The sequence below is a fragment of the Amphiprion ocellaris genome, chromosome 12, assembly GCF_022539595.1.
Source record: "Amphiprion ocellaris isolate individual 3 ecotype Okinawa chromosome 12, ASM2253959v1, whole genome shotgun sequence".
In the NCBI taxonomy this organism is placed as follows: Eukaryota; Metazoa; Chordata; class Actinopteri; family Pomacentridae; genus Amphiprion; species Amphiprion ocellaris.
Window position 1 is genome coordinate 21,486,889 of NC_072777.1, and position 13,060 is coordinate 21,499,948.

General features: G+C 37.0%; 1 protein-coding gene across 3 annotated transcripts in view; it reads right to left on the reverse strand.

Annotated features, from left to right (window-relative positions):
• Positions 1-6,573, reverse strand: part of LOC111574108 (adhesion G protein-coupled receptor F5-like) — a 30,750-nt gene extending 24,177 nt beyond the window's left edge. Inside the window, exons 1-5 of one of the 3 annotated variants that reach the window (XM_055015982.1) lie at positions 6,441-6,496; positions 6,119-6,210; positions 3,617-3,744; positions 1,818-1,918; positions 1,667-1,715 (exon numbers count right to left, since the gene is read on the reverse strand). In XM_055015982.1, the coding sequence (XP_054871957.1) occupies positions 1,667-1,715; positions 1,818-1,916 (148 nt within the window). In that variant the 5' untranslated portion in view covers positions 1,917-1,918; positions 3,617-3,744; positions 6,119-6,210; positions 6,441-6,496. Of the gene's footprint in view, positions 1-1,666; positions 1,716-1,817; positions 1,919-3,616; positions 3,745-6,118; positions 6,211-6,330; positions 6,350-6,440 lie in introns of those variants that run through there. The other 2 variants (XM_055015983.1, XM_035952069.2) reach the window with 2 other exon arrangements.
• Between the last annotated feature and the right edge of the window lie 6,487 nt (positions 6,574-13,060).

Consider the following 13,060-nt stretch of genomic DNA (forward strand, 5'->3'; position numbering starts at 1 on the left):
GTGTGATTTATACCTAAGCCAAACTGAAAACCAACAACTTTTGGCTTGCATTTGTCTATTTCACCCATACTTGACTTTGTCTCTGCATTGTTACATAATATGTATCACTGGGAGCTGCCATCCTGTGCAGTGCTGTGTCAGACAGGTTTAGCCACAGTTGAAATAATCAGAATTAACTGAATTTAATTGATTGCATTGCTGTGTGTTTAGAAATACCAGATATGTGTCAATATGTGTCAATATGTGTCATATTCTTGCACTGCACATCTCTGCACTTTTAAACTTTATTTTTATTTTTATTTTTTCTGTTAAAAAATTTTGCCGCCCTTGTATATATTGTAAATAAAGCTGCTGTAACAATGTAAATTTCCCCTGGAGTGGGGAGAAATAAAGAACTTTATCTTATCTTATCTTATCTTATAATACAAGACCATCTTAACGAACTGATGTTAAAGTGAAACTGAAGCCTAAGCCTTTGTAGCTAAGTTATGTTTGCTTTGTGGAAAAAACTGAGCGCATAGGTTTAAGCTAACCAGATAATTAGCTAGCATCAGTTCTGTTTTTTTCAGTAGTTTCAGTAACATACTCTTAGCATTTACATGCTAAAGTAGTAACTGCACATTTCGGCACACACACATTCAAATGCACTTATTAGTTTAATTTTCTTCTCTTTGTCATTTTTATAACTTAAATGTTTGTACTCCTCTCCTCCAGGTGAAGGTCCAGAAACAGGAATAGGGAGAGTCCAAAAGTCTTTATAGTAGGGGGGGTTCATACTGTACCATGTTAAGCAGAGAGGGCATTTGCGTGTTTTTAAACACCCTAAACAAAATGGGCTGTTAATATGTCCATGTTTAAAATGTGTAAATAATAATTACAAACTGTTTATGTTGTTTTTGAACAGAAATATTAACCACGAGTCTTAATTGATAGTGAACCATGAATGGTTTGTTCCCTGTAGGAGGGGCTTCCAGTGTATAAAACCTGTGATAATTGATCCTCACTGTTGTCATTCAGCAATCCCCTCCTAAGTGGTTTCCAGATCGAGATCTGTTGTTGATTGTTCACTTTATGCCCCTTTGATCCATTGTATTTGTTGTTTGTGAGGGGTTTTTTAAGCCTAGTTTTGTGCTTTGAGCATAATTTTGTGTTCTGAAGACCATCTAACCCAGCCTAAACTTATGTTCAAATTGTATTTCAGACTGTGATGTGTGTGAAATGTTGATATTTTCAAAAGCAAACATTTAAGACGTAGATTTTAGTCGGACTTTTGACTGATTTTATTTACTTAATTTTATCATTCTTATCTTTTTACACGAAATAAATGTAATTGATTGACTTCTCTATTGTTTTTAACATTTTAGTCAAATTTCTGTCTGTTTTTGTGCTCCACTTATTGCATCATTTTACTATTCTGAATTTTTCCTCGTGTTCAGTGGACTTGATTAATGATTTATGATTAATTTACGACTTCTTTAAACCTTCAAACCCTTGATCCTTATAAGATAATATTGACATTGCATTTTGCATATTTAATCGATGGATTATGAGAGTAGTATAAATCCTCTGATTTATTCTCAATGAGTAATTGCATAAGTGTATCTCCCAAAAATTTAAAATTATCAAAATTTAAAATATTAAATTCCTATTCAGTAATCTGACTGACCTTCCCTTCTCTGCCGGGTGTGAGGTAGAAAGTGTTCATCATGATTTTCCTTGGACAAAAAGAAACATTCATAATTTACATGATTATTAACTAAAACCTTGGATCATGCACAACTGTCATATTTTCTGATTAATAAAGACCGTTGGCCTACCGGTAAAGCGATTCTTGAATATTCATCGAATGTCCTTGTTTCCAAAATAAGTGTCACTGCAAGGGCCAAGATGACCAAGACATTCTTGGATATTTCCATTCCTTCCAAGAAAGTTAGAGAAAGATGAGAAAATAGTACAAAGCTGCTGTTCAGATGCCAATCAACAGAGGTACAAAGATTCACATACGTTTATTCCTCATTCTTGAAATCTCTTCATGTAACAACTCAGTGTTGCTTCACAGAGAAAGACACAACTCTGCCAGTTTTAACCGTTTCAGTTTTGTTTCTCAGGTGCCAATTGCAGAGGGAAGAATCAACACATTTAAAATGCATTGTTGTCGCTGCCGTTGTTAACATAATGTGGCATCATAGTAGCTGAATTCTGCTACAGTTGACCCCAATATTTAAAGCTAACAGACGTGGATATGACAGCTAGGTAAATTGATGTGTCTTGCCAAAATGTCCCTTTGGAGGTGTAGTTAGCTTCACCCCTTATGTTTTTGTACAGTTTTGCACTTTTTTTTGTATTTTATTGTCTACAAAAGATCCAACTGTGAATCAGCTGTTTATATAAACATGAATAGGATTTTTACTTCTGGAACCAGGACTGCCCACATTAGCCTCCTCCAGTTTGCAACACTAAAGTGATATACAGTTTACGTACATATCGTTGCTCATTGCTGGAGGGGTTGTGTTGTTCTACCCTTCTCTCCAAAACACCCTAAATGATTTCAACTGGAGTCTAGTCTGACGACATACTTGGCCAGGTCCTAGGTTTCACCGTTTCCTTCTTTAGAAACTCTTGGGTGATTTTGGCAGTGTGTTTTGGATCATTGTAATGCTGGAACATTCTTCTTCAGCCATTATTGTGGTTAATCTGCAGACATTCATTATGCCGTCTACTCAGTGCCTTTTGCCCTCATGCAGCCTTTGTGCTTCACTGTCAGGACTATGCTTTCACTGTGATAGTCACGGTCAGGTTCACATCAGACATGCTGGATCCAATCACAACTAAAAAAATTTAAAAGGGTCTGATTTGACCAAAGCATGCCCTTTGAGTATTTATCTGGCTTGTTTAATCGTGCAGGTTTAGTGTTGAAGAGGAAGCAGGAGTTTATTTTTCTTGGATGCCATCTATAGGGACTCAAGTTATGTAATATATTTACAGAAACTCCGTTGATAAGAATTGTGCCAAGTGTAAACCATTTCCCCTTTTTGTTTATCAGATGCAGATTGTGAAAGTGATACACTATGTATGGTGTCATTTTTGGAAGATGACAACTGGTCATTTTATAACCATGTTTGTGCAGTTTGGCTAACTGGAATTCAAAGTAGCGCACACCTTAGTTTGAGCAATAATTGGTGTATTTAGTGATGCACTGATTTTCAAATTTGAGGCCTGTATTTTCAATACAGTTTTTCAACATATTTAGGTTTGATTGTTCATTAGAAGAAACTTACTTGTCAACTTTGAAATAATGCAATTGTTGCGATATGCAACAGTTTGAACTCGTTTGAAATTACTGATGTTGGACAGGAGTGTACTCACTGTGTACTGTATATAGTTTTCTATTTGCTTTTTTAGTCTTTTTGTTTTTTTCAAATAGCATTTTGGCTTCAAGAAGTTGGATTTTCGAAATTCCAAAAAGCATAATTAGTTACAGTAACTGATTCCAGTTGTTACATCCCACTACTCAGTGTTTTCAGTAGAATACAGTCCAAATGAAAAATGATGAAAATTTAATTCACATACTACAGTATACTCTCATATAAACCCCATATTGTTCCAGTGGGCTCACCTTTTATGGCTGTTGCTCCTCAAGTTAACATTAATTGCACTGAACAGAGAAGCTTCCACATAGTACTGACTGTGAGTCAACGAGATCCAGTGTTGCTGGGCGGCACATCAGAGGAAGATTCTTCATGTCTAAGACGCCAGAAAAGAGACTAGTTTAGAAACACATGCATATGTACATGAAGATATAGAATGTGCGCTTCCAGTAGCACATACAATTCCATTTTTGTCGAGGTAATTCAACACCTTAAAGTGACACGAAATGAAACAACAGCATTATCCTGCTGTCAGTCCGGACATCAGTGCGAGGAACATGTCATTAAAAGTTGTTAGCATCAGAGAACAGGTGCAGCACTCGACAATGAGCTGTTGTCATGTGATTTAAAGTCTCATTCATATGTTAGAAAAGAATCTGTTGTGAGCTCTTTACCCAAAGATTATGGCGACCCAGACATGAAAAAATGCAGTCAATGAAATGTTTCCTGTTTCCATCAAAACACACAATGTGTCAATGTGAAAACTGATTTAAACTAGAAACTTAGGCCAGTTAATTAAAAATATGAACTATAACAAGAAAGAAAGAAAGAAACAGTAATTCTTGGTTGGTGTTTTTTTTGTAATTAGCTTTGCATGATTCACAGCTCAAATGATCCTTGTATATCTTGCAACATGTATTTCTTTGTTTGTGATCTGCACCCTAGGAACCTTTATAGGAACCTATAAAACATTCCCGCAATGTTACCTAAAAATGCAGCATTTGGCAAACATTTTGAAAACGTCATCAGAGAAACTGATCCTGTCTTTAAGAAAAACCGTCTGGGAACTAAAAGAAAACTTATATAAACTCTTTTTTAGAACTTATGTTTTCTGATTACTGCTGTAACTATGTCTCCACTGATTTCGAGTTGGCCACTGATCTTCTTGCATCATTCCTTTTTTTTTTAGCTTTGTAAAGTCTCACAAGCAGTATCTTTCAGTCTTTATGTTTTTTCTTTCACGTGGAGCCATGTAACAGATATGTCCAAATCTGAGAAAGTTCCAGTGTCCAGGTCATTTTATAACAACATTCATGGAATCAAATCAAAATCAAAATATACTTTATTAAGCTCGAAGGAAATTGAGGTATCCAGCAGCGCATTACACTACAATACAATAAGGCACAGTGAAAGTATAAAAGGTTAGAATATGTATGAACAATATAATATGAAAAATAAGTATTGTAGCTGTATTTTCAGTTAAGTGTTTTTAAAGTACTTGTCTTAGACTGTTAAGAGAAAATACTATATTTGTCAACTTTAAAACAGTGCAATTTTTTTCAAAAGTTGTCTTGGATCATTTGTTGTGCTCACTTCTTTAGTATACTGTATGTTCTAGAAAAAAACATAGTCAACAATAAGACAAAAAGACTTTTGAATTAGCCATTACCATTCTAAAATTAAAGATATTTGATGCAACAGAATATACCAAGGTAATATAATCATGTTGTTCATACAAGTCATTCTTTTAGCCTCGTCTTGTATCAGAAGCCTTTACTTTCTCCTTGGTGTTTTTGAATGCACACCTATTGACATTAAACATAATTGTCTTGCACTACTCTACCCTTGTCTGCCTTCATGTTGCCCTTTGCCAACTGTTCATCCATCATTTTCTGGCAAGTTTAGTTACAAGTATCGTATGCATTTATCTCAATAGCCTCGACCACCCAGCAGTATGAGCAATATGAAGGTTTTAAAAGGGTGAAATGCAAAGCATTGGTCATTATCATTCCAGAATGACAAATAAATATCATATAGCACTTTCTAATTCTCTAAGAATAATCAACCAGTGATAATATCATAGTTAAAATAGAAATTTAGAGTATTTTGAAATTGTGCTTGATTAGACTCATTGTGTATATTGCAATATTTACTATACTATCACATATATACAAAGAGTGCTTTGTAAAATCTTTGTGTTTTTATATAAACCATCATGCAAAACCGTTGATGAAGCCTCTGATCAAAATCATTTTGCAACGTGAACACAAACCCAAAACATTCAACCAACACAAGACATAATGAGTCTTTCTGCAGACATTATGGCTCCCAAACGTCAGCCTGGAATTATGTGAAGTGACAGGAGACACTGACGAATTAAATCACAGAGGAATTTTAGCTTCTTCTCAAAGATTCTTAAAAAAACTGTGTTCAAGTATACCAGTGAGAATTTGAGCTGTCTAAAAGGCAAAGTGCTCACAGCATCGTCACTTTAGTTTCACTTCGTTAAATCAAACTAATTTTGGTTAACAGTTTCAACTAAATGTCAGTATAAACATTATTACTGACGCCTCGTAGTGTTGGCGAGCCAAACTTTCACAGAAGAGAGTGTAAAATACAAATACTCCCTTTAATCTGGGCTAAAGAGGAATCATTTCAAAGTCATCCTGCAGTAATTCCACTCTGTATTCCAGCTTGTGGAAACACGCATGTATTCCCAAAGACAAATAAAAGTGATTGTTTTTACTCACTTTCATGTCAAGAAATCATTCTCCATGATGAGTGCAGCCTTTGTCAGGACAATATCAGTGTGACTGAGCTGACACTATCCTATAAAGTCACCCTGAACAGACAGTAAATACCACACAGCTCGAGTTAATGATGCAGAGGAGTCAAAGCAAACAAACTGACTTCACTGTTAGTTCACGCTCATGCAGAAACACCAACACACAATGCAACGTACATAATCAGATAAGAGGTCACAGTGTAAACAGCCCATTCCATTGAAAAATACCATTACTGAAAGTCAGCCTGTTCCCAAGGGGAAAGAAAAGTGTAAATCAGCCTCCTTACCATGACTCTTCTGTCTGCTCTGCTGTAATTATTCCCTGTATGTGTTTGAAAGACGCTCTGCAGAACAGTAGCAGACCAGAGAGGCTGTCAAACCCGTATGCTGAACTATGAGAAACATGCAGCGCAACAAAACTTCCTGAAATATAGTAACACTGAGCTGGCAGTGACGCAGCAGGTTTAATTATTCCTTCAATTTCCTCGTTCAGTATGATCAGCTTTCCTTTTTGCCTTTCATCAAATGTGTGTGAAACTGAGATAAAAATCTTACAAGAATGCAGATTTACTCATTATTTGGTTTTCAGAAGGGATATTTCCTGATCTGAGAAATTTGGGAACAATTTATTGGTAAGTTGATATCACAAAGCATCAGGGAGACTTTGGCACAGCGTCACTGGGAGCAAGATTTAAATTCAGATAAATCCACTGTCAGGCAAAGCAGTCAAAGGTCCCATGCAAATCTTCAAAGCCATAAATCACAAAATTTCAGTTACGTTGTTCATTTAATACTTTCTATGTATGCGGAATTCATCTAGACATCATTTATGTGTATCCATTTGTTGGATACAAATATGGAAAACCCCGACATTCAGATGCATTGAGCAAGACTCACCCATCAAAAGCACAGAAAACACATCCAACCTCCAAGACAAATAGGAGAAATTCCAATTCTGAACAAATGTGACACTTATCTATGTAGTATAGCAGAATGTGGAGGGTTTGCTCTGTATTCAGCAGTAAGCTGAGATGTCAAACTGGTATCATCATCACTGAGCTGCAGAATTCTTACATTCCCATTGTCCATCTGGCAGATGTGAATCACTGAACTATGGGATGATTTAAATTAGATAGAAGATACTTTTTGTATTTCACTGTTGGAAAAATAATGTTTCAGCTCAACAGCAACAAAAATTAACACAACAGTCAATCTTTTTTGAGTTGTGCCAACTTCTAATACAATTATGTTCAGCCAACAAACTACACTGAGTTGAGGAAATAGTTTTTCATTTACAGTCAAAGGTATTTTTTAATGACGAGGCTTGACTGTCTCATAAACCTGAAACCCTCACGTCAAGCAAAGTAGAAAACAAGTTACTGAACCAAGCTCATTGAGTTAACTCAATCTGAATGACATTTTGGATCAACTAATACAGAAATATGAATTTAAATTGCACACAATGTTTAATTGATGCAATTATCAACATAGTTATGTCAAACCAACCTTTCACAATCATGTTTGCAGCTTGAAAGCTTTATCTAAATTACTAAATTAGATTCCTTTTTATTTAATCTTGTAACCATGCATTTAAGTGGCGGGAACAGAATCAGAATTAGAATCTGAAATTCTTCACTGATCCCTGAAGGGGAAGTTGCTTACGTTACAGCTGCTCCCATTGAAAATCTTAGAAAAATAGGTCCTAAAAATATAAACATGAGTAGAAAAAATTAAGCATAAAATGTAAAGTTCGCATTGTTTTAAAAAATAGAATAGGTCCCCTTTTTGAGTTTAAATACATGGTGAATGGGTTTTTACACAGAGATTTCAGACATTCAAATAAAGTGGCAGAAATAAAACACAGCACCAGGTAGTGATTGGGGAGGAATCTTGGACACAACTACAGTACAGATGATTGATATTGTGTGTTTGTTTAAGTGTAAAAGAAGATAAAAATTAAAAACTAGAGCATGAGATCATACAAAGAACTTGATCAATAAATCCTACATGACATTTTCCCCTAACAGATCAAGGTGCTGACATAAAACTACAAGTGTAAATTGTATAACTTCATTCAGTTAAATAAAGCTTCCTCCGAACACAATGGATACTTTTGTTCTTCCCCACAACACCAGGGACATCCAACAACAACAGCAACTCTACATAATTGCTGGTTTGTTTAGCAACAAACCAGCAACAAATTATGAATTCGTTCCAATGCAGAACTGGTTCTTGGTTTTCAACTTTGATGTAGCCGCCAGTTGCATGTTTGTCTATAAATAGTAAAAACCACTGCCAGGTCTGGGACACACCTGGGGCTGTTTCTGTCATCAAAGTTGCAGTTTAATCTTTAAGAAAACTTTAGATTTGTGTTGTGTGATAGAATAATGTTTTAATCTACACTATTGTGTATGTAGAACCTGCAGGGGTTTGGTCTGTCCTGTGGAAATCACCTCTATGCTCCTAGGTCACCACATCTGAGGGGTAATTATTCCCCTTTATAGTCCTCCCAGTTATTATGAAAATGGCAGAAGTTTCAACAAAAGCCCTTAAACTATGTAATGTTATGTTCAAGTGTAAAAACCATTTAGTAAATGTAGTAATCATGACAGTTCAAGGGCAAAGTCTATGACATGGGGATGACTTATAGCAATCATAAATTGTTGTTGCGTTTGCCTGAAACAATAAGTCGATCCAAGGTAATCATAGATTCATGCAATCATAATGTAAGACCAATTCCAATATGGACGCTGCAGTACACTAGAAGATAAAAAATAAACCAAATTACCAGAGGTGTACCAAGACAACAAAGAAAGAAAATAGTGTGTATAATATTACAATGATATTTGTATTTCCTTTAAAAGCCAGAAATCCCAGAGTTTCAAAAATACCGCAAATACAACATCAGTTTCGTTGGATACCATGTGCCTTTCTCCAAATCATCTTTCATAACTCCTTTTACTTTGATATTGATTTGAACATGTGGTTTGAGCATGAAGGCCTCACTTTACACAACCTGGCAGGATAGTTAGGCATTAAGTGTCATGCAAGTTGAAAGATGAAAATGACTGTTTGATATATGTAACTGCCCACTTTTTAAGTTCAATAATGACACATCATTTGAGAGTAAAAGGGTAAATTTATAGCTGAAAAGTGAGCTAAAAAAAAAGGTATTTTGGCAGTTTGACTCAGTGAGAAGGGATGTCAGAGCAACATCCAAGTCCCTCCCAGAGTCTCAATGCTGGTGGAGCAGATTTAAGGGAAAGGGAGCAATACAGAATCACAATGAATTTAATTTAAAGAAATCGGGTCTAGGGGCTGATTGGCCCAGAGAACACAAACCTATAGATCACTGGACAATAGCAGTCACACTGAAATCGAGAATGAAGTGATTCTGACAGCGTGGGAGAACAAAAGGGACAAAGAGGATAGAGTAGCTGGAATAGCCCGTATTCACAAACAGGAATGGCAGAGCTCAGAAGTCAGCAGGTTCTTCTTTTGACTCTGCCTCTGTCAACTTGAAAATACCCTCAGACAGGACACCAAACCCCTGCCTAAGTCTGTCTGTGTTTGGTCAATCTCAGCAACAGACTCCATAGAGTCCACCATACACAGTGGCACTGACACATAGCAAGAGCAAACACAACCTCCACTCAGCATCAAAGCTGGAGGACTTGCTCTGCAGGTTTCTCTGTACTTCCAGTAACAATCTGAGACTTGGCTCCTCTCTGATCACATTTTCTTCTTTCCTGCTTGTCATTAAGTGTAATTTAAAACCACTGTTTAGTGGATCTACTTCTATAGCTTTAGACCTTAGCTTGGGCAACAGCAAACACTCTTTAGTCTGAATTAGATGATTTCCTTTTGACAACTGATATCTGATCAAATCACTTTTCTCCTCCCATCAGGCTCACATACCTAAAGCCAAATTAATATAGAAATTCTTGAAAAAAGTGTCAAGTCTGGTGTGTTTATTTGCTGAGACAGAAGATCACAGAAGTTGCAAAGTAAATTTGAGTTTAAACCTTCCCTTATACAAGGGAAATATACAGAAAAGCAAAGAACACTATGACATAATGTGCTGTTTTACAAATGACAACTATGATAAATTGAAGCAAATCAAATTAGCACATCTGACAGCACTATGGAGCAAATGTCTTTCGGTTTTGCAATGTCTTTTGGACATTTTTGGGACATTTATTTGTGTTGCTGATGTGACCCTGAAAAAATATGTATTCATTATACAGCACTGGAAAAATTTACATTTACTCACTGCTGAGCAGCCTGGTTGTGCATTGAGTTTATTACAGCTTCTGTGCAACAGTTTCAAGTTTATCAACTCAAGCCAAGTTTATTGTCATCCCAAACCTGCAAACAGGATATACATGCAGTGGAATAAAATTGACTAAGTTAAATAAACATAAGACTGATATACTAATAACATAATGACAGACAGCATTACATAACAAGAGAAAAAAAATCAGAAAGGAACAAAAGCATCCAAGCATCAGGTGTGACAATACAGGACAGCAGTTTGGTATTCATTTTCAGTGATCTCTTCTGGTTTGTTTGATAGTTGTGAATCACTGGTGTGATTTAATTATAGGCATGCTAGGATGACAATAATTGCTATTTACTTTAAGAAGCCAACAAAATTAACAAGAAACCTGTTTTGCCAGAGGAAACAAGTCTCAAGTGTCCAGTTAGCACCATGTTGTCTCATTACAGTTTGTGTTGAGTTTAAATTGCCATTAAGGTTGAACCATGTCTGACCCACATTGAGCTGCTGACTCTTTTACACCAGTAACCTGAGGTGAAGCGCAAACTGCCCAGCAGTAGAGTAAAACAACATTAGAACATTTGGTTTTAATTAGTACATTGAAATAAAAACCAACACGCTCTTTCATTTGTAAAATGATTTATTTAGGTGTATGTTGTGATTTGTTTGTTTATTAGTTTGATTGGAGCACATGCTTTGCAGCTGTGATGCCATACAGTTCCATCAGGGCCTTCACCTGTGAACAAAGGTAGCAGGTGATTCATGGCAGTAGATGGTGTGGTGGAAAGAGGCAAGGTGTACAATTTAACCAAACTGTGCAAATGTAATGTTAGTTTATTGGTGTACTGGTAGCAAAACTTACCTCTGCTTGTCCTCTTCCTCCCAGGATGTCCGGGCAAAAGCATTATTAAAGCATTATTTATTAAATGGGGTTTAGGTTGGTTATGCTTATTGAGTGTATATTTGTAGTCTGCATTGGGTTTTATGTAAATATGTAATATCTATTTATGTGGGTGTGTTTGGGGGTTTACCTCTCAGGTGGTATAGGCCTGGTAGGCACAGGGTATTTAAGTCAGTGGAGAGAAGTGCCACGGGCTTCTTCTTTTATTTGGTTAGAGGAACATGCTAGTATATTGTCTGGCATTATGGTGTACAAACAACAATAAAAAGAAAATACGGATTTGAATCTTCTCTGATTCCCTGGTTTCTTCATTGGTCGCCGCCGCCGCTTTGGCTGTCTGACACTCCTATGAATGTCATAAAACTGGAGTCCTTAGGGAACAGTATAGAGCACAGTGTTGTAAAGGGGTGTACATGATCTGCAATACTGTTTAGGTGCTATGCGTCAAAGTGACATCCACATGAATATCAGGACCCAAGTTGCCCAGCTAACATCACATTGCCTGTTGAGGCCAGGCTTCTTCCCACAGTACATCCTGCTGCTTTCCCAGGTAAACAATACACACATTAAGCTGCCCATGTAATGTAAATGAAAACATGATTCATCAGACCAGACACCTTCTTTTGTGGCTCCATGGTCTGGTTCTGATGCTCGTCTGCCTATTGTAGGGACTTTTAGGGGTGGATAAGTATCAACATGGACATTTGCACCAATTTGTGGCTAAGCAGCTCAATACACAGGAAGTTGCAATACTTGTGTGTGTCCTCACACCTTTTTACCATAGCAGCATCAAGATGTTCAGCAAATTGTGCTACAGATGCTCTTCTGTGGGACGGCCCAGCCTTCACTCCCTAAATGCATCACTGAGCCTTAGGCGTCCATGATTCAGTCCCCAGTTCACCAATTGTCTTTCCTTGTACCATCTGCTAACCTGTTCGTGCTCGAAAAACCCCACAAGACTTGCTTTCTTGTAGCCAACACAGTTTGGCCCTTGTCAGAATCGTTCAGATCCTTACACTGACCTTGTTTTTTTTTTTTTTTTTTTTTTTTTTTTAACTGATTTCAATACCGGGCTGCACAGTGGCGTAGTGGTTAGCACTTTCGCCTTGCAGCGAGAAGATCCCTGGTTCGCGTCCCGGCTTTCCCGGGATCTTTCTGCATGGAGTTTGCATGTATTCCCTGTGCATGCGTGGGTTTTCTCCGGGTACTCCGGCTTCCTCCCACAGTCCAAAAATATGCTGAGGTTAATTGATTATTCTAAATTGCCCGTAGGTGTAAATGTGAGAGTGATTGTTTGTCTTTGTATGTGGCCCTGCGACAGACTGGTGACCTGTCTAGGGTGTCCCCTGCCTTCGCCCAAGTCAGCTGGGATAGACTCCAGCCCCCCCGCGACCCTAGTGAGGATTAAGCGGTGTATAGATAATGGATGGATGGATGGATGGATGGGTTTCAATACCACAACTTCAAGAACTGACTGTTCCCCTGCTGTGTAATACATCCTGCCAATTGACAGGTAACAAGATTGTCATTGTGATTCACTTCAGCTGTCAGTGGTTTTACAGCTGTGACTAATCTTGACAACATAACTTATGACAGCAGTACAGTCGACTTAGCCAAAGTTAGCCAGCTTAGATATCTAAGAAAAAAAAATTTCAATTAGAAAATTGCACAATAATTGGGAATTTACTGTAAAAGAAAAGCATGAAACTAATGTTTGTCATTTAATT